Genomic DNA, 22,604 nt, shown 5'->3' with positions numbered 1-22,604 from the left:
TCCCATTTTTGAGTCCAATTCCATATTGTGTCCAGATCTTGTTGCAATGAGTTGCAGTCCTCTTCCGTTTTTACCTTCTTAAGTAATTTTGCATCATCTGCAAAAAAATTTATATAGCACTCCACGCCTTCATTCATGTCATTAACGTATACAGCGAACATGATCGGGGCCAGTACTGATCCTTGCGGGACCCCGCTTTTTACTTCTTCCCAGTTGGAGAATTTTTCTCTAATTACAACTCTCATTTTCCTCCCAATCAGAAAGTCTTTCATCCATTCCAATAATTTTTCTCTGATGCCACCTTTTGACTCTATCTTATTTATTAGTTTCCTATGAGGTACCTTATCGAATGCCTTTTGCAGGTCCAGAAAAGCACAGTCTGCCCATCCATCTCTTTCTTCTATTATGTCTACTAATCTTGAGTAAAAGCAAATCAGATTTGTTGTACAGGATCTCCCTTGTCTAAATCCAAATTGATTTGGGTTCAGTATAGATTTTTCTTCCAGGTACTTAACCCATCTGTTTTTGATCACTCTTTGACAAATTTTTGCTATTGTGCTTGTTAGTGAATAATATTTTGACACAGCCTTAAGGAATTTCTCCTCATCTTCTCTTTCTCGGCATGAGGTGACAGAGAGGGTAGAGTCGCTGATTACATGAAGTGGCCTTGCTGTGGATGTGCCGTGTCTTGCTACATTGCTTATGACCCAGTGCAATGGACAAGATGCAGTTACAATTATATTGTGTAAATGTCATTACCCATGTTAAGTTGTACCTGTGAAAGGCAGTTTGGCATATTTTCCTCATATATTGTATATTTTTGGTTATATAAGATAAAAGTCCCACAGAGAAAACCCTCATACGTATACCAAGCAAGAACCATGCTACCATCATTAAAACAATACCAACAAAGAATAGGCCTGGCCAAATTCAAACTGTCCCTGATGCACTCACCACACAGAACACTTGATACTACAATACCCCCAGACAGTGAGTAACACAATATCTCTTCTCACAGTGAGGTAAGGTCCTGCCCAGAGGCTATTGCCAATGTCCTGGAGGATGTGGGTCTTGTGTAAGAGAGATCAGGGGTAACGGATTAATTGATTGTCGGTGATATAATAAGTGCTTTGTTATTGATAACAAATGATAAAAGGATCACTTCCCATTTTTTCTCTTCAGGTCATATGCACCATGGTGGCAGCGCTTGTGCTTCGGCGTCACCTGATGGTATGGAAGATCTTTGCCCCTCATGTCATTTTTGAAGCGGCAGGACTAGTTGTCACATGTGTGTCAGTTCTGGCAGGTAACCTGATATTCCTCTGTGTGTTTAAGAAGGTTGACCGCTGGACGGAGGAGCTGAGCAGAAAGCATTCCTAGCATGGCAAACAAGAGGGCACCCTGTAAGAAGAGATGGTCATGGCGTTCTTCTTAATAAGGAACCTCACTGTATTCCAGGGGATTCTGTTGTGGAGCACAAACTCATTCCGAATGAGGAGGATTGTTTGTCAAAATTATTCGGTTTAACTTGGTCTTAGGCTGTTTGGAAATGGCAGGGATTTTAGACGTCATATGACATCCTGGATTGTTTACCCATAAACAACCATAGCTTATCGTTGCAGAGCAGAAGAAGAGCATAATAATAGTTTAAGAACTGCCTACTCACAGGGCAGGGGCTGGAAAAGGAGAGATTTGTAATATCATTTTTTTTAATGAGTTTTGATGTACAAGAGAGAGAGAATTGTTACTATGTTCCATGTCCTATTTCATCATAAATTAATCATTTATTTTCAATGCTTATACACTGTAGGTGTATATTACTTCTGCAGGAATTACAGTACTCTTGTGTACACTAATGCCTCCATATATGTGAGGGAAGTTCAGGAAAATTGTTGCACAATGTGAATTTATATAGAATTAATACATAATTCAGTAGGAAAAATAAGCCCATACATTAAGGGGATCGTCCATCAGAAAATCACGAAAAACAAAAACAAAACAAAAACGAAATTCTGAAAATATTTCCTCTAAAAGTGTTGCTCATAAGCTATCTCGTGGCTGAGTATGGAAGCTGTATCTTGATTTTTACTATCTAAAAAAAAATAATACAGTACCCCCCCCAACCCTACTGTGGCTGGGTCATGTGCGCTGCGTACTGCATATTACATTTTCTGTTGTTACATATATTTGCTAACAAAAGAAGCTGTGTATTTTGCACAATATTTATGCTTTTGTATGATAAATAATAGCATACGAGCTAATATGTTGACAGATGCTGTGACAGTTGACACAGTATTATGGGAAGGCAATACGTGATTGTGTGAATACTGACGTTCAGACAATGCGTAAAGCTATTATGGCTTCCTACCTGCATTCCGTCAGCACAGATGAGAAGCCATTGCATTCTTACTGTCCTAAGGGAGAAGACTCGTGGTGTTTTTTTTCCAGAGAGCACTAGCCAGGCAAGAGGAACCCAAGTCTCACAGAGTCAAGAAGCCGTTCCTGGCGAAGATTCCCACTGAGAAGCGGAAATCCATCCTGGCAATATATCAAGACCTCACCTCTACAGAGCTTTTAGAGAAATGCCTCAAGGGAAGGACACAAAACCAAAATGAAAGCTTCCATGCAAAGATCTGGGCTTTGAGTTCAAAGAGGAAGTTTGCATCAGCAGCTAGAGTTCAATTCTGTGCTCAAGTTGCAGTTCTGAACCACATCTTTGGTTATGAACTTGCATATATGCCATCAGCAAGAGGGACAGCAACCGGTGATGCCATAAAACAGCTTAGGATGGCAGATAAAGATCGTCTGTCGCCAAAGATGCATCGCGCTAAGAAAAGAAAAGGAAAAGTGCAATATAACCCTGGTGGATACTAACTGGATTCATTATATAAACCTGTAATTAATCAAAAGCTGGCAACAAAGTAGGGTTGTGCCTGTGATACCCTTTCAACACCATAACATCCTAAATGATGAAAGGGGACCAGTAACCATGAACAAAAAAACTATGACGCTCATTCCTGAAAAACTTGATTTTTGCACATTTAACTTGATTCATATCCAAAACGCCTTCACTGATTTTTAACTGCAAATCCTTTTCGGATTCAGCATAATTGGGAGAACATTTAGAGGCAGATTTATGTCCTGTCAAGGACTAGTAGGATTTTTTCATATATACATTTTTTTTTTTCTTTTCTTTTTTCATCAACTTAAATTGGATTTTTTTTTCTCATAACAGACTGATTAGAACATCATAATTCTGCCTCTGTTTCTTCATCTATCTTAGCCCATTATAAAGACAAAAAATAATCAATATCCAGTCAAAAGGTCTATCCTCTGAATCAATTTAATTTTTTTCAAAAATTACCCCTCGAAAAAAAAAATCACAATAAAAAAAATATAAGCATAAATGACTTGAAAACTCGGTATCTTCTTTGAGGCAAGACAGTTACTAGGAAAAAATCTCAGCCACTTTCACCCCAAACTAAAAAAGTTCAATTTTCTAATGGACGATCCCTTTAAGTTCTGCATAACATTTTTTTACTCCTCCCCCCCTGCCCTGCATCTCTCTCTCTCTCTCTCTCTTTCTCTCTCTCTCTCTCTCTCTCTCTCTCTCTCTCTCTCTCTCTCTCTCCCTCTCTCCCTCTCCCTCTCCCCCTCTCTCCCTCTCTCCATAAAATAGAAACTTGTTGGAAATGGGTTTAGCACATATTGGGGAGATGTGTACAATGAGGGACCTGTGTTACTTTACATGGGGATATTGGATTTTTATTATTATTACTATTAATATTATTATTAGTTTTATAATTATGATAACATATAACCCCTCAGTCATGTACTCACACATAAATGATTTTATATATATATATATATATATATATATATTTTTTTTTTTACGTCACAAACCCCTATCATAAGGCTAGGATGGTGGGCCTCACAGAGGGTTTTGTAGCATGGAATTTAATGAACCATACCCTTGGTTCAACTTGGCAAAAAAATGAAAATTAAGGATATAGACCAAGTTCGAACCATACATGAATTTAAGGTTAGGTATGATGAATTGGGAGAGATGGGATCATTTATACTACAAAATAAAAGAGATGTATAGGTAAAACACACATCAAAATAGAATTTCAAACTAGGTATGATGGGTAGGGACAAAGAGACAGGACCTTTATGAGCTTAATACATACATATAATACCAAGGGCTTTCTCCCCCTTACAAGGAAGGTAGCCAAAGTCAAAAGGCATAAAATCCACTCCCACCCATTTCATCCCCACCCACTCCATTCCCATTCACCTTTCCTCCCTCCCTCTTTTCTTGGGTCCTCCTGGATGACGGGTCATCCCTGCATCTCACTCATTGCCCTGGGTCATAGGCAATGCAGCAAGACACAGCACATCCACAGCAAAGCTACTTCATACCATAATGCATAATACCTTTCCTTTATATTACAGTTAATACAAGTTTGTCTCCTTATCACCTGCTGGTAGGAGAAAGAGGAGGGGAACAATTGGTAATTGTTGGCTCTCTTTATGTGAAAAAGTGGAAGAAAGGTAATTGAAACCAAGCGCAATAAGTGGGCAGATCTTTTGCCAGAGAGACCAGGGGCAATGGATTGATTGATTGGGTTTTGGCATGGTTCAGAGACCAGTTCTTAACCCCTTCAATACGGTGACGCCTACGTAGGTGTCATGAGGAGCAAGTGGGTATGCGAGGATGCCGATGTCGGCGTCTTGATTATATATATTGTAGTTGTACCTGCGTGACCCCCATACTCTGTAAACTGGCTTCATCATATTTTCTATGGTTATCAAAATTCACGGGTGAAAGAGAACGAGCAATACAGCGGTAACTTTATTTTTCTTTTAATGCAACATCGCATGTCTGGCAGCTAATGCTGCCCGCGAGATTTTGGCCTGGAGTGAAGGGGTTAAGGTCACTTCCCACTGGGCCGATTCTCGCCAACCGATGCGAATTTGAATAGTTAGAACACTTACCTGAGAATATGTCAACAGTGTCTAACTAGTGTAGGCCTTATGGTCCTTTATTCTTATGTCTTATGTTCTTAACTTTTGTAAAAATTTACTCTCTCTTAGTTTGCCATTCAGTTTCTCAATATATGACACAAAGGTAATTTGACATGTGGATATTTGAAAAGTGGAATGTAACTGAAGTTGTTTCTACTCAGACAAACTCCCAGCATTTGGCGAGAATCGGCACAGTTTTGAGCAGCCTTCATGCGGAGAAGGTGTCGACTAGATTTAAAGCAGGAAAATTAATTCTCTCCAATATTCATCTTGCTGGACCACCATATATGTTTACTGTAACTGTGTGTGTGTATATATATATGTATATATATATATATATATATATATATATATATACAGTATATATATGTACATAAGATAAATGGGTTTTAATGTGTATGAAGTGGGTTTGTGCTTTGAATCAGCCACCCCCTGATGATGGGGAAAGGTCCCTTGCATTATATAGAAGGTTTCCCAAAATAAACTGTCTGGCAACATATGAAGAAGTACAAAAAAATTCATAACATAATGTTCCTTACATATTTAAACAATATAGGTCTGTTTCAAGAGAATTGTCTGAACAAATGTTGGTTGAAACATTAATTACACATTTCTGCATTATGTGGGTTTCATAAGTCTGAAGTTTATTGTAGAATTGAAAACATATCTGCGCTTTGAAATGACATTAATGAACTCGTAAATATCTATATACCATAGGATTTTCCCCCTCTTATATGGGAGGTAGCCAGGTCAAAAGTACGCACCCGCTTCCACCCATTCCACTCCCGTCCACCACCCTCTTATCTGTAAATGTAACCCCTGAAATGTTTGAATGTGTGTTCATAGAGACGGCAGATAATTTTGAAATGTGTGGGGATATTGATGGGGAACATACAGAGGATTGTAATTAAAATTCTAATCAATGTTTTTAAGAAATTTATTTTGAAAGAGACCTATTTTGTTTATACATGTAATATCATGTCTTAATTTATTAATTTCTTTATTCATTAATCCTTTTATTTTGCAAGGCAGTTTATTTTGGGGCACTCATAGGGATAGCGATCTTGTGAGACAAATATTGGCAGTTGCCGAAAAGTCTATGGAAATAAACACCACAAGTGAGGACGGAGCCTTTATTAGTACGACGTTTCGCTTGTTACAGCTTTTTCAAGTACATGAGTGTACTTGAAAGAGCTGTGACAATCAAAATGTCATACTGGCTCTGTCCTCACAGTGTCCAGTTTGATCATCTTCACCGTTACTTGTCTTCATACACTTGGTCTCTAAAATCCCTATCAGCTTTGATTCCTCTGCTTTTGTGCATAAGAACTGACTACTTGTGACTGTTCTGTGTCTCTCACTAGTACAAGTTGATGATAAAAATAGTTCAACATTAATACAACAGACATCAGTCCTTTGTTTCTTCTCTGAGAGATCTGTGGTAGGGCCCAGTGACTTTTGCCAGCTACTGTGAGGATGTGGGTTTTTAAATCAGTGGAACTCAAGGCAACAACAATTATTACTGTGTTATTACTATATACATTATATATGTATGCACATAATTCTACAAAGACCCACTGTGTTGGATAAGAAATGAAGTAGACGATATCCAACACAGTGGGTCTTTGTTGAATTTTATGAATGTGTTATGACATTACTTTGTAGGTATGTATATAAGTATATATATAATGTATATAGTATGTGCCATAATATACCATAGTATTACCATAATGCACATAAATGGATAAGTGCAAACCATATCATGTACTTAGTGTGGTTGCAATAGACAACATAAGCTGCAAATGGGCAGTGTGAAGGGATCATTTCTGTTCCTATCCATTGTATGCACTTCCAGGACCTCCAAAGCTGTGAAGAGGTTAATTCTAGGCTCCTATTCCCCTAGGAGCTCTGAATATTAGTCACAAATTGTAGGGATACTAATGGCAACACCCAACAAGAGGGAGAAGCCTGTAGATGATGTATATATTTTGTAGACAGTGTGGGTACACACAATTACACATGAATGCTGTGTATGATTCTGTAGATAGACAAATCAAAAGCAGTGTATAATCATATAGTACAATGCCTCTATGATGAGTGAACTGTGTAAAAAATACAGTATATCAGAGGCAATAAAGTGCACAGCATATTGTATATGTGTACACAAATATGTGTGTAATATGTGTGTATATATATATATATATATATATGTATATACATATATATATCATATATATATATCATATATATATATATATATATATATATCATATATATATGTATATACATATATATATATCATATATATATATATATATATATATATATATGTATATACATATGTATATACATATACATATGTATATACATACATATATATATACATATATACATATATATATATATATATATATATATATATATATATATATATATGTGTGTGTGTGTGTGAGATATATATTATTTGTTCTTACTGCTATATGCACTTGGTTGTGCATTTGCTAATGCATTACCTCCATTATTGAAGTTTCATTATCTTCTGAAGATTTTTTTTATACTGGTGATTTGGATATATAAAACTGTTCAAATGGTGTGGTGGTTTTATTTATTTACATGTGATATCAAAGCTTTGGTTAAAAGCAATGGTAGGATTTATAGCCGGTTCATACGAACCTGTTCTTGGAATTTCGCGAGTTCTGTGAACCAGTTGTTGAAAATTGGCTTATACAGGCTATAATACAGCCTAAGTGATATTTGCATGATAGTGGTACAGTAAAAGAATTTTTTTTTTATCCCACCAATGGTTAGGATAGGGAGGGAAAGATAGTTGCAGTGGGAAGTGCTAAGAAAATGACCATGATGACTGAGGAAAATGGAAAAGAAATAAGGAAGAAGTGAAGGCAGTTAAGATGATGAGAGCAGGTAAGGCACCTGGTCTGGATGGATGGCATGCAGAATGTCAAAAAAAAAAAGGAGGTACAGCAATGGTGGACTGGCTGGTGAGGTTATTTAATGTTTGCTGGAGAGAGGGTAGAGTACTGGAGTACTAGAGGAGTGCCTGTATAGTTCCACTTTAAAGGGAAAAGGGGACAAGTGTGAGTGTAGTAGTTTCAGAGGGATTAGCTTGTTAAATGTAGTTGATTAAGAGGATTAGGAGAGGAACAGAGGGAGTAATTGGTGAGGAACATTGTGGATTTAGGACAGAGGTTGCATAGATCAGATTTTTGTGGTAAGACAGATATGTGAAAAAGCTATAGGAAAAGGTAAGGATGTTTTTTTGGGCTTTTATGGATCTGGAAAAGGCTTATGACAGGGTAGACAGGAAGGCACTGTGAGAGGTTTTTCAGATATACGGGATAGGAGGAAAGCTTCTAGGAGCTGTCAAGAGTTTTTATGAGAGTGTCTTTTGGAGAAAGTGAACTCAAAGTCTTTATTTCGACAGTTCCGGCTTTCTTAAACAATCCAGTATTCTTTCAAAACCTCATCAAATTTTGGTGTCCACTTTCCTAGATAGGTGGATGATTATTATTTATTTTTTTCTCCACATCTTTTGACACTGGTGTTGAATCAATTGTTTCTATATTTTGCTCTTCTTCTCTACTGTGTACCTGTTACCTCCGTTACTTCCACTGTCGTTAGCAGTGTTTACTATTACATCTAGTGTTCCTCTCTATAGTTTCCTTCCACTTTCACTTTCTTTTCATCCATTCAACTCCGATGATGACAAGACATCTTGTCATCATCGGAGTTGAATGGGTTAACGTAGGTTAGTCACGCAATTTCCATTACTTATTTTCATCTGTAGGCCCCATGCCTCAGATCATCCGACTTAGTCAAGTTCCACTTAGTATATATGCATAGAATAGGGGAATTTAAACTTGAGATATTTTCTTGGTTGTCTTCACCAATTCTTCTACAACGTACCAGAAAAGTCTCCACTAGAATCCTCAATTTGTTCACAAGTCAGTTCGCCATGATTTTTTTTAGTCCAATGATCTTTACTCTTACATCTAAGTGCCTCCCATAAGGGCGTGACTTTACTTTCGCGAACCAATTCAATTTTCTCCTCCACCTTTTCTCCAATCAGAGACACTGTTACAAACGTCTTAAGAAGTACCGCTTACTCAAGCAATCTCGAAATCAATGCATCACTGGCTTAATTTACATATTGTTTCATCAGCGGTTGTTTACAAACTTTAGACGAGGAGCGAGATTATGCAACTCCTTTGTGGCTATTATTTACCAAACATCCAACACATAAAAATGAATTTCTTGCCACATAACCCTCTATCTACCTTGTCTACCTTTATCTACCAGCATCTTAGAGTACCGCTGTTTCGGTTTCTTCCAAATGATCAAACTTGAAACTTATCCTCATCATACTCGGGTGGTTTCTTGACCTCAGCTTCAAGTTCAATAGCACTTTCATCAACTGATGTTGAAGGATGGAAATGTCCATCTTGAGGTTCAGATGTGCCAGTGTCACTTTTATCTTGAAGAAAGTAGTCAACTTTGGAATTTTAGACACAGCCACTCACTCCATCTTCAATTTGTCCTCCTTAGCTTTCCTTTGCAGACGGGTAACTGCGCCCAAAATTTCGTTCATGATTCGCCATTAATTTTTCTGGATAAAAGGAAAAAAAATCATAATAATAAAAATAAATAAATAAATAAATAAAATAGAATAAAATAAAATGAAATAATAGCAAAATTCTTGAAGGGACACATATATATACCGTACACACACACACACACACACACACACACACACACACACACACACACACACACACACACACACACACACACACACACACACAAGTGCTGTAGTGACTTACCGATCACGCTATCTTGATAGCGTGATCGGTAAGTCACTACAGCACTTGTCATCTTATAAGAGTTATTTCAGGGTTGTCATTCTTCAATGCTATGAGTGATGGTGACCTACAATTGAATTTGCCCCATCTGTGCCTATACCTATCAATTTGTTAACATCTAATCCATCTTCCATCAAACATTTTTTGACAGTTATATAAATGGTGTCTGCTTTTGCATCCCTTAGAGGTACTAAACGGTAAAAAATGATTGTTACTACTGTCCACCTAAAATGTATGTCGTCACTTAAGGTCTACGTTTGGTACGTCCGAGTCTTACTGCGCACTCAATTCAAATTTCGTAATTCGTTCTGTACGTTGGTCCTACTCTCCACTGTCCGCTCTCACACGCTCTATGTGAAATCACGCTTGCGGTCCCGTGAGACGTGCAAAACGTTCTCCTTCTTTACCTCTATAGGTTCTGTACGTATACATACATCATATAACTAGACATTAAGCAATAAAGATTAAATGTGATGTTTTCCGTATTAGGGTAGACTTAGCTAGAATATAATCGGTATTCGGTAGTCTTTAGTTTCTTTACCAGTGCCTATTTATTTACAAATTTAGGGCACTTGTCACATTTTTATCTTGATTAATGAAAAACTACAAGATTTGTGGTGTTTTCAGAAAAAAAAACCTACAAGACTCCAAGATCAAAGCAAAAAATACTAGATCTAGAAGGAAAACACAAGGAGTGGCAACACGAAATACGAATTTATGAGAACACCAATGCCACCCCACCCCCCCACCGCCAGGCCCGGGCCAGCTATAACCGTTTCTGTTGATACTTGGCTGATACTGTGATACATATTTGAAAATTGACGGGGTGTCTTGCCTTATTTAGCTGTGTATGTACTTTTGCACTATTATTATTACTATTATTTTAACATTTACTTGATATCCCATAAAAACTCCACAAAAATCAAAATTCCCATGAGACCTCCAACAAAAATGCAAAATATCCACACAAAAATCCCACAGATATTGAGGTGTCCTCCCACAAAACATCCCATGTGAGCAAATTTCTCCCACAAATTTGTGGGAAATTCCCACAAAACGGCATCCCTGTGCCACACAAGCGAGATACAGAAAGCGCATGGTAACACGAAATAATATTCTAATTCATACGCAGGGCCTCGACAAGGGGAGGGACAGAAAGGGGGGGGGGCAATGCCCTGGGGCGACACGTTTTGGGGGGTGGCACTTTTGGTGAAAAGAAGGTAAAGCAAATTCCCCCTAATGTACTTTTAATGTATGATTTATCTACCATGAGTTGTGTGTATGAATGATGTGTGTATAAATATTGTTTTGTGGATGAATGTTACACGTGAATCGTGCTGTAAGTGACCATCAGACGTGGAAGGTGTTGGTAGTGGTGGTGTGTGTGGAGGTTGGGGGGGGGGGCATTTACCCATATCTGGGCCCTGGTCATACGGCAACAAAAACTATTCATTGAAGTTATTTTATATTTTTCATTAAAGTAATAAGGCTGAGAGTAACATTATTTTATGTTACTCAATATTATATATATATTTATATATATATATATATATATATATATATATATATATATATATATATTGTGACATCATGACAGGTGTATGAATGGTAAGAATGGAAAGACACGATTGAGAACAAGAGACTTTATTCCTGACCGGTTTCGTCTTTGAGGCTTCTTCAGAGGTAATATTTACAGAGAATGAATGCATAGGTATTTGTAGGGAAGTTGCTGTGGTTTATGAGGGACGCAGGGTGGGATTCCGTGTGTTGCTAGGCTTGGTGGTCATGTGGGGTCTGGTGTGACGCGGGTGGATGTATTTGTTTGTTTATGTGTGAGCAATTGTCGCATGGCGTATTTGGCGGTATGTTTTGCAATTTTGATATCTCCTGTTCTGTTGTTGATGCAATCGTTGGTGTTTATGTACATTGCTTCTAGTGTCTTTCTTTGTGGTTTGTTTAGATTTTCATGTAAAATGTTAGCTTGGTTCCATTGAGGTAAATGTTGTTTATCATATATGTGGTTTACCCAGGAGTTTGTTGTGCGGTGGTGACGGATATCAGCTTTGTGTTCATGTATGCGTTTCTTTAATTCCCTGTATGTTTCACCATAATAGGCTAGGTTGCATCCCGAGCAGGGGGATTTTGTATAGGATACTGTCTGGTTGAGTGGAATTTTGTCTGTTATTTGTGAAGTTGCGTTATTTGTCGTCCTTTGTCTGATATTACTGTGACGCCTATGGGTTTTAATTTCTTGGTTAGGAAGTAAGTTAGGTCCGATGATGGTGCTATGAGGAGGATATTTTCGTTTTTGGTTCGTGGTTCTGAGGTGCTTCTTTGTTGTATTTCCTTAGCTTTGTGTAGGGCTCGGGCGATAACCCGTGCTCCCTTTTGACGTGAGGTCAAGTTTGATGCATGGGAGGTTGAAGGCAGAATGTTCTTACGCCGGTGACTCGAAGACAGGGGTATGCGTTCCTCAATGAATCCAGTGTTCATCATCACGTGGCTGGCCAAGGTGCAGGTTAGTCATTGCTGGTCGATGCTGGTACTGTACGTGTCCCCAAGGAGGCTTTGCCCCATCCGTGGGCCTCAAGGAAGCTCTGGGTCGAGTCACACTGGTGGTGGTGGTGGGGGGGGGGGGCGAGTGAGTCCCATGGAACCACTTGCGAGTCAGTAAGGTCGTGGGGCGGTAAGAGAAGAGGTGAGGATAGGAGGAGTGACCAGGAGTGAGGACTACTCCTACCACGCCCCCACGGTAGTCGAGGCTAGAAGTGGAGTCGTGTGGAGTCTCGACAAAAAATCGTCAAGGAAGTTGTCCTCACGACGGGGGTCCGGAACTTGAAGGCGTGGGTAGAGCTGGCCATTAGACTGCAGTGGTAGCAGAAGGTGATGTCCGTTTGCCACAGGGTAGCAAGCCTCAGGACGCTCGGTTATCCCCGCGGGACCGGAGTTTTCTTGTACGTCGTAGATGACGTCGAAGAGGTTGGTGCATCTCGGGAGGCTGCTAAGGGGATCTCGTACTTGGAACGCGTCCTGGGATCACGTCGTACGGTGGCATTCGAGCGTGGTTGTAACATCTCCCTGAAAAAATCGACACCTGAGAATGGTCGTAGTTAGTGGGTGGGGGCGTTAGACCACCCAGAGCGTCGTGGACTTGACAGTCGAGTTTGCTTATCATTAGCTTTAACGGAGTCGAGGAGAGGGACTTTGTGATTTCCGTTGAGCGTCTGGGTGGGTCAAGGTGTGGGACGCTCACTACTCTAATTTGCTAAAGGATCTAGGGGCGGTGGTGGTAGGCAACGAATATATCTGTGGTGGGCGAGAGTGTAGGCAGTCGAACATGTGGGCAGGCGAGCTGGCAGATGGTAGACCTGGTAGGCAAACTGGCAGTCGTGCTGGCAGCAGGCAGCGGTGGCAGACGATCTGGCAGACAAGTGGTGGCAGTCGGAGGCAAACGATCTGGCAGAAAAGTGGCGGCAATCGAGCGGTAGACAGCAGTGGAGAACGATCTGGCAGATCAAGTGGCGGCTGGTAGCAGTCGAGCGGCAGGCAGCGTTGACAGACGATCTGGCAGATCAAATGGCGGCTGGCAGCAGTCAAGCGGCGGCTGTCGATCTGGTGGTAGTCAAGCGGCAGAGCTGGGGATTGGGAGTCCCACGTTGGGTGCCAATATTAGGCTGGCTGAGCCAAATTCTGATGGAGAGAATCTATTTCTTTATCTATAAATGAATGTTGGGCGCCAATAATGATAGCTCGCTTCTTAGGGCGAGAAAAGGGGGAAGGGACGGGGAGGGAGGAGGCGACTGTGAGTTTCAAGTCGTGTCCCAACTTGGTCTGCTTGCGGGGGAGTAGGGTGGTGGTGAGAAAACGAGGAGCAGCGAGCCAGGCTCACGTGCGATGCTCCGAGGCAATCTGCATCTTCGGGGTTCGCCCAGCATTTATATACACGGGCTTCCTTTTGGCGTGAGGTCAAGTGTGATGCATGGGAAATTGGAGGCAGAATGTTCTTATGCCGGTGACTCGAAGACAGAGGGTGTGAGTTCCTTAATGAACCCAGTGCTCATCATCACGTGGTTGGCCGAGGTACGGGTTAGTAATCGCTGGCCGATGCTGGTACTGCACGTGAGTTCCTCAAGGAGGCTTTGTCCCATCAGTGGACTTCAAGCAAGTTTGTCTCCTGGTTCCTGGTGGTGGTTCCTGGGTGTGTGTGTGTGTGTGTGTGTGTGTGTGTGTGTACCTTCTGGGAGAGGAAAACCTCGTTTTGGAAGTCTCCACTCTGGGGTAGCCAGATCGACCAAACGACAAGAGATTATATCGCGCTTGACTCTTTGCACTCTACGAGTATGTGCTTATGTGGGTTGTCTGCTCTCCCTCTCTCTCCCCGCCTGTGTGTACATATGCGCCCCTTTTCCTGTACATATCGTCTGCTTTGAAGCTACTTGTCTCTGTACATAGGCGCCGTATGCTGTACTTAGGCTCCTGTATATATACTCATCGCCGGTCCTAGAGTATCCTGGCTGCTTTTATGTACAGCTCAATGGCCTCTTCGTGTTTGATATATATATATATATATATATATATATATATATATATATATATATATATGTATATATATATATATATATATATATATATATATATATATATATATATATATATATATATATATATATATATGGGGAATTTCGCTCTCCCGTTCCACACACACTCCCCCCCCCAAAAAAGAAAAAAAAAAAAAAAGTTTGCCAAAATAGATAGAATATAAACAGAATACCATAAAAGGAGCCCACCAGGACTTTGTCACCAAGACGGAAGGAGACCATAAAGCATTATGGTGACCTGAGGTCACTTTCGAGGGATCCTGGGCCAAGAAGAAGAAGAAGAAGGAGGAGGGGGAGGAGGAGGCGTCCTTTGGGATCTTCGTCGTTCTTCGGCGACCTCTCCTCGGGGAGGGTAGTCTGTCGATTTTTATTGATTGATTTTTTTTTCTTCTTCTTCTTCCTCTTCCAAGGTCTTGTGTGTCCATGTTGTGGATTTGAGAATATAACCTTCTCCTCCTCCTCCCCCCCTCCACCCACTCTCCTCCCTCCTCTTCCTTCACCCCCTCCTCCTCCTCTGGCTCTACCCCTTTCTCTTCTTACTCAGTTTCCTCTTCCTCCTCCTCCCCAGTCTTCTTCATTTTCCTCCTCCTCCTCGAATCTTCAGGTGAATGCGTGAATCACCTATGGTATTGGACCACGTGCTGGACCCGTGATCAACATCTGGACGAGAGCTCGCAGCTGCTACTGCTCTTGTCGCTGGCGGCTCTCGGCAGCAGTTGTTGAAGCTGGAGGGAGGTGGGTGGGGGGGGGGGCACTTGATGTTCTTTCGAACGCACGCACGCGCAGTTTGCTTGTGTAGTGGTTAGCGACACTGGTTGCCACAATAGCTTCCACTAAGGCTGCAGGTTGTTACTGTTTCTCCTGGGCAAGAGGATGGGTACGTGTAAGTTTTTGTTGTTACCCACAGGTATATAAGCTCTCATATTGGAGGGTAATAGCTGTCGGTCACGGATTTAGCACGTGATTTAAGAACACAGACAGGCTAACTTTAACAGATGGAAATTTATCATTTCATTGCGGACACCCAAATGTGATTCACTATATATTAGAATTTATGCAAATATATATTTTGTTGTTAACTATTTAGTAAATTTTTCAATATACGATAGCTTTCTTATAATATTTATTTTGTAAACAATACTCCATTGACGCAATTGCAACAACAAACGGTGTATTTGCATAATATTAATATTCGTTACTGAGTGGACGTTGAAAGTGGCCGTATAACTGCCCCTCCTCCTGCTGGAACCAAATAATACTCACTGCAGGTCAGCTTATCTCCATTCTTATTTATTTATTTATTTTTTTCTTTTGTTAGATGCAGCATATGCTCTCAAAAGGAAAAGTCCCTTCCACATTGGAACGGGACTGAGATGTCGAGCCGTATTCTGAGAGACTGCGGTATGATATGTGGTAACATAATTATCATCATTCTCATAATTCGTATTTGTTATTATTGTTTTTTTTTTATTTATTTATTCTTAGGTGTTTACATTCTAGGGGAAACATTACCTTTTTTTTTCTGGACCAAACCCACGATACCAGCTGGGATCGGTTGTCGCGTTGTTGCTGAAGCAGGAAACGTGCAACATGGCATCAAGACGTTATCAATTTGTTGTTTGGGTCCAACGACTGCTCTGCAGCCATGTATCATTCTTTGTCATGTATATTACCTTTATTGACAATATTACACAATGGACTTACATCATTATGTACTTCATTACCTTGGAGATGATAACTTAATCTTGAGCGTACAGAGAATTGTGTGCCTCATGTTCTGGAACTTTCGCTGCGGTACGACTATTGCGCGCTTGTTTTAGAGCAGAAACAATTATTAATTCATCTAAACTATTTCAAACAGTAGTAGAATATCACAAACAAAACAGAAAATTTGTTTTGTAAATGGAAAATGAGAAGAAGAAAAAAATAAACACAAGGAAATTTGATTTGAATAGCTCGTCACTTTGTTTATATCTTTTGTTGCATACGACATGACTGTACATCGTTTCCTGTTATGATTAATCATAAAAACTGTCGTATCGCAGGGATGAGGAGAATACACAATATGAGGCGTACAGTTACTTGCAGTACGCTGCCCCCGTATCCCATTCACAGATCGTGGAAAATGTCGACAATATTATTGAGAAAGCAGTCAAGCTCAGACCAGCCACGGGGGCGGGCGGGCGACATAGTTATTTTCACCAAAACCAGGTGTGTCTGTGTAATTCCATTTGAATTGTTTTTATCATTTTGTTGTTGGCATTCACAAAGGACTCTGGATATTCTAAATATAGAAAGAAAGAAAAAAAAAAGTTAAGAGTCTTCTTTCCTTTCCCTCCATGGATATAGAAACGTCACCAAGGAATCACATTTACTTAAGAACAATTGAACGGAATCGGGTGCCGACAACTTGGAGAAGAAAGACTAAAATATAAATAAGGTAAATAGTTGCAGTCAGTATTGTTTGTTATTTGTGACTAAATGCGTCGAAAGTACCAAATATCGGTTTTCCAAGCTACCACGGAGACGCGCCTGATTGACGAACTGTTCCATGCATAATGGACTTGTGTTCTAATTTACGCTCCCGTAGACCACTTCAACATATCGCGCTGTCCATAGTCTATGGGGTACTGTCCTTTACCTTTCCGTAGACCACTCACTCCAACACATCGTGTTTTCATGAAGACGCCCTATTGGGAAAAAAAAAAAAAAAAAAAAAAAAAAAAAAAAAAAAAAAAAATAATAATAATAATAATAATAATAAATAGAGTTATTGTAATGTATCTAATTCTTTTGTGGATATCTTTTTAGAGACTTAAGGGTCAGTGTAACGTATGTTTCTTTTATGGTTAGAAACTATACTCCATTTAAAAAAGAATATCGATTCATTTTGACTGACTGGTGCTATCGCATCGTTGTGCAACATTATCAACCGTGTGGTCTAGTCGGGACAGTTAAATGTAAATACTTGGCAGTTTTCAAATTCATCGATATGTATCATTTTCATCTTCACTTGTCACAGACTTTGATGCCGTACCATTATAATCAGTGTTACGCATTTTTTCGTCTTTCTGTTCGTAGTTTCATTTGCCCTTACCATGCTGCATTATTATAATTTTTTTTTTAACTCAATTCACGGTTTTTCTCAAAGTGATAAGGTTGATATGACACGTGACAAAATAGGAAAAAGTTAGGAAGGGCGAGTCGGTGAAAGTGTCACCAAGCAGTCGACTTGCTATGACGTCATGTCGCTTCGGGAGATGTCTAAATGTGACGAATATTTTCTTCGTCTTTATATTGAATTTTGGTTTCTAAATCTCAGATTTGACTGAAATATATATCTTTACTTTTATTTACTATTGCTTCTTGATAAAAAATAGGACTCGATGGAATCAGGGCATTGCAAACCAAAAATGCACACAATAGCCTCTACCACTTCTCACTCCATTTTGTTTTAGGAATTAAATATTCAAATTATTTTATGCATTCCTAGAAGGAAACTACAGTTTCACCACGCCTTACTGGTGCAAAACGTGAAGTAGCGAATAAAAGACGGACAGTACAACATTTCCTCCTATTTTAGTCACATTACCTTCGTTTTTCCTTTTCGCCAACCCAGTACAAGTAGTGATCACTTTGCACTAGTAGAGGACAGTTCTACAGCCTCCTGTATGTCTGAGCAGCCCTATTCAGGATCCACTCTGCCCACCTAAGCATAGCTTGTTTCTCTTCTTCTTCCTCTTGTCTTCTTCTTCTTCTTCATCTTCTTCGTCTTCTTCTTCTTCTTCTTCTTCTTCTTCTTCTTCTTCTTCTTCTTCTTCGTCCTCCTCTTCTTCTTCTTCCTCTGCTTCCCCTCTCCTTCTGCTTCTCTTTCTCATCCCTCTCCTTCTCCTTTTTCATCCTCTACCTCTTTTTCTTCTTCCTCTGCTTCCCCTCTCCTTCTCCTTCTCCTTCTCTTTCTCATCCCTCTCCTTCTCCTTTTTCATCCTCTGCCTCTTTTTCTTCTTCCTCTCCATCATCATCATCATCATCATCATCATCATCATCATCATCATCATCATCATCATCATCATCATCATCATCATCATCATCATCATCATCACCACCACCACCACCACCACCACCACCACCACCACCACCACCACCACCACCACCACCACCACCACCACCACCACCACCATCTCTTTCTCCTCTTTCTCCTCCTCTTTCCTCTTCATTATTCTTCTTCTGGCTAGGGAGACACCCCCAGTAAGCTTTCCTATTCTGCGGCTACAACAGTGCAGTAAATAAATCCACAGGTTCATCAAAGCTTCCTTTCTAACTTTCTCTTATACTACATCTTCTTGTTTCAGTTTACCTCCCACTAAAGAATTTTCCGTTTTTCCACCTCTACTACTACGCCTCCTACCATTTTCTCAACTTTCGGTAATTCTAATTCCAGGCGTCGACGCCGCCATCCAAGTTCCCTGTCCATTTCTCCCGAGCCACGACCACCAACCACCCCTAATCGCTCACGAAAGAAGGCATTTTGGCAAAAACCCTCTTTTATACACGACTATCTTTTCATTTTCTTACAGACATTCTTCCTTCCCCTCCCACAAAAACCGATCCCGCGCGAGCGGGTGGTCTTATCGAGATGAGTTCTGGATGAGCCGGGGAGATATGGCTCATCCAGAACTCATCTCGATCTCTACTAAGCTGATAGAAACATGGCGGGTTTATGCCATGGAGACAAGAGAGACTAGTTAGTCCTATATTGGGCAGAATAGAACTGCCTTACTTGCAGCCCGAAGCCTGTATCTGACCCGCTGCGTACATGTGCATTAGTTCGGATCAGATCATCATCCAGCGAGTGATTTTCCCGTTGCCCGTTGTGTTTTTGGCAATGGTCTTGTAGTAGAGGCCGAGATGGACTGCGTCGATGGAGATTCGGGGGAGAGCGTCGGCGACAGGGTTCTTTGTCCTCGGGAAGAGCCTGACGGTGCAATTGAGCTCGGCGATGGCGGGGAGGTGGCGAGGCAGAGGAGGTAGATGCTCTGTGTTGATGATGAAGGAGGAGGTGTCTTCGAGGAAGTGGCGGACGGTGTAGTGGATAGTGAGGAGCTCTCTGTCGAAGGTGTAGCTGAGCTCGACCTTGGGAGAGCTTCCTGCTGAAGAAGCCGAGAGGTGTGGGTGTGCCGAAGAAGATTTGTTCGAGAGTTTGTCCCTATGGTGATATTGCTGGCGTCCATTGACAGCTGTGACTGGTCTCCTGGTCTGGGGAAGGAGAGGATGGTAGCATGGGCGATGGGCTTTTCCGCGTTAACGAAAGCGGCTTGCATGGCTAAGTTCCAGAGGGGGTCCTTCGGTTTTCCGTGAAGGGCCTTTTATAGTGGGTGTACCGTTTCAGCCATGTTGGGGAGTGGATAGTAGTCAGGCTCTGTCCTGTTCAGCCGCCGGTAGTCTCTCCAAGGGCGCCAGGAACCGTCGTTCTTCTTGGCGAGGTGGAGAAAGGAGGACCGAGGATTGGCCTAGCCTCTCCACCATCTGGAAGGTATTCTTGGCGGCGATTACCATAGCGTCGTAGACATATTTGTACAAACAGAAACAATAAGTTACGCTGCTTGTGCCAACAATCACCATGTTTACTTTTCTTCTTCTTTTATAGGAAAGGTGTTTGCTATGGTGGATCCAGTATTTCCTCTATGCTTCCACGGAGCTCTGCCCATTTTCATGTCCCGATTATTATCTCACCAAACTTTCTGGGTGTGCGTGGGGATATGACTGGTATTTCCATACACATCCAATTAGGAGTCCACCAAGGAAACATCCTTAGCGCCTTTCTTTTTATCCAAAACCATCGATGATGATGCAGAAAGTAAACCCCTGCCCACACGCCGAAATACTGACATTATGTGCCAGAACCCACCTGATCCAAAACAACCACCTCCTCCAACGACCTGCATCCTCTGTAAGACAATGAACGGTGGTTTGCAATTCTCAGCCCCAAAACCAGCCATCATGTATTTCTGCAGACATCACAGCTGCAAAACTTCCCTTTCATAAAACTAGGCAACACTTTCCTCCAAGTCGTTCAAGAAACTTGATTTCTAGCTCTGATCCTCGACTGTTGTCATTCTTGAATCGCTCGCCTAAAATATCTATAAACTGTCTGTCTTTGAACCTGTGGCATCTTTTTGGTGCCGTCCCGAGTTGTGGAAGGACTATTCCTTTAGAATTTGGACCAAATTCTCATAGAAAGCAAAATCAATTATGAATGCCAAACTTCCTCTTTCTCACTCACCTACATCCCAATGAATGTTATACCCTATATACTCCCACGGTCTACGCATCAGCAGTGAAAGTTTTATATGAAAAAAAAAAAAAAAATCCACTTTTAGACATCATTGTTCTTCAGTATCATTAGAATGTACCTTTCTCGACAAGAGCTCCTTCACCACCACCACAGTTTTTCATCCGTAAAGAGCTAATTTCTCTACTATCCTTCTCGTCCTTTCGCCGTCAACATCTGTACAGACGGCCCCCATTCCGACAGCGGACTAGGTAATGTAGCTGTATCTCTCACCTATACAGTACTCAGATTTCCCTTCACGCATCAGTCACCAAACAGGTTAGGTTTAAGGAGGCTATGCTTCGGTTACCTTTTCTAGCCCTTGTCGGGTGACTAGAGTGGGGCTTGTCAGTTAGGCTGCAGCCGAGCAGTGTTGAACCCTAATCCCACATCAGGACGACCGCTGAGCAGCCGTGTTGGTTGTGACTAAGGTCTTCAAGGATCACCATCAAGCTTACGGGAGAGAGGTGCTGTTGGTATGAGAAGTGGATTTCTACAGCCCCCCGTGTCGCCTCCTCCTCCTCCTCACCAAGAGCTTGATGTGTCCTTCTCGGCTGAGATAGGACAGCGGGTGGTTTACGGAGCTTACACCAAAGTTCCGCAGGGAAGGTGTGTGACAGGTCCCTCACACAGCTCCAGGATTGGTCATGTCATTCACCTAAAAGAACCAGGGGTCAACTGTGTCATACCCCGAGGAAAAGATTCATAACTGGAGTGGGTTTAGTCCAAAGGTTTATAGATGTAAACAGGTATGAATGGTCATACATTTTATTTAGAAGCACAAGTGATCAACTACTACCTTTGACGCAGGGACGGTGTGTGTGTGCGCATTTCTTATTCTTTGTGTAACAGAAGTGTCAACGACTTGAGGCGTGACCGACGGGTCAATAGACGGCATGTGAGTGACCTCATGTGACATGGTGTTTTGTATCACTCGTATGGGATCCAATAAACCAGTTCTACGGATCTGTATAATTCTATGTTGAGTATCAATGTAATCCTAGTTCTTTTACAACCGTTTATCGTTAATTCTTTGTAACCTACATCTCTATCGTGTAGCAGTAACCACAAACATGACTGCGTAATACCTGATTAAGCAGGAGTTAGGTTTAGGCGTCCGCATTAGCACACCAAATGACTCGAGCGAACACGTGGTCATCCAACAAGTAGGTAACCTCACGACCATGGGGGGAACGAACCTTCCACAAAGATTCCGGATGCTCCCAGTGAAGTCCCCGGTGGGTGAGAACTAGAGAAAGGTCAAGTGAATCCGGCTACAGAGGGTGAGGTAGTTCCCTGTGCGCTCCAGAAGCTTCCGAGAGGATTCTAGCTGACTTGATGAGCTTCCACTAGGATGCCTGCTTGCTTAAGACACTACTTCGTGTCCTCGTCTCCTTTCCAAAGAGTCGAGCCAGGGCGAGCTCGATCACCAGCGCGGTCAGTGCACCGATCAAGCCGAACCCGAAACACAAGAAGGCGCCCTGGGGAGCAAGAGAAGGATCGGCTGTCACGAGTAGTCTTGTAACTGTGAACGCTATATCTCCTATCAAGGATAACCTGACCTTGCAAGATGGGCATCGGGTAGCACCATCTCCATTCCGCCAATCCTCCACCTGGAGGTGCATCCCGAAGGCCTGACGACCGGGCCCAAGACATTTCTCTACCAAGTTGAACTACATTTCTTACATCCTGTAAGGAGGGTTGGCAATGGACGACTCATGTCTGGGGATTGTGCACGGGTAGTGCAGGTGAGGTGTGTCCTCTGTGTGA

General features: G+C 41.4%; 2 protein-coding genes across 3 annotated transcripts in view; both read left to right on the top strand.

Annotated features, from left to right (window-relative positions):
* The window catches only part of PIG-O (phosphatidylinositol glycan anchor biosynthesis class O), a 33,690-nt gene extending 30,226 nt beyond the window's left edge, over positions 1-3,464 (top strand). For both annotated transcript variants that reach the window (XM_076194488.1, XM_076194487.1), the window contains one exon: positions 1,183-3,464. In XM_076194488.1, the coding sequence (XP_076050603.1) occupies positions 1,183-1,380 (198 nt within the window). In that variant the 3' untranslated portion in view covers positions 1,381-3,464. The remainder of the gene's footprint in view (positions 1-1,182) is intronic.
* LOC143031084 (uncharacterized) overlaps positions 1-22,604 on the top strand; it is a 434,563-nt gene that overhangs the window by 242,743 nt on the left and 169,216 nt on the right. The gene's annotated exons all lie outside the window — the stretch shown is intronic.

This window comes from Oratosquilla oratoria, chromosome 12, assembly GCF_046742065.1.
Source record: "Oratosquilla oratoria isolate Oo_2021 chromosome 12, ASM4674206v1, whole genome shotgun sequence".
Classification (NCBI taxonomy): domain Eukaryota; kingdom Metazoa; phylum Arthropoda; class Malacostraca; order Stomatopoda; family Squillidae; genus Oratosquilla; species Oratosquilla oratoria.
The sequence above is the reverse complement of the archived record's forward strand: the minus strand, read 5'-3'. Positions and strand labels throughout refer to the sequence as shown.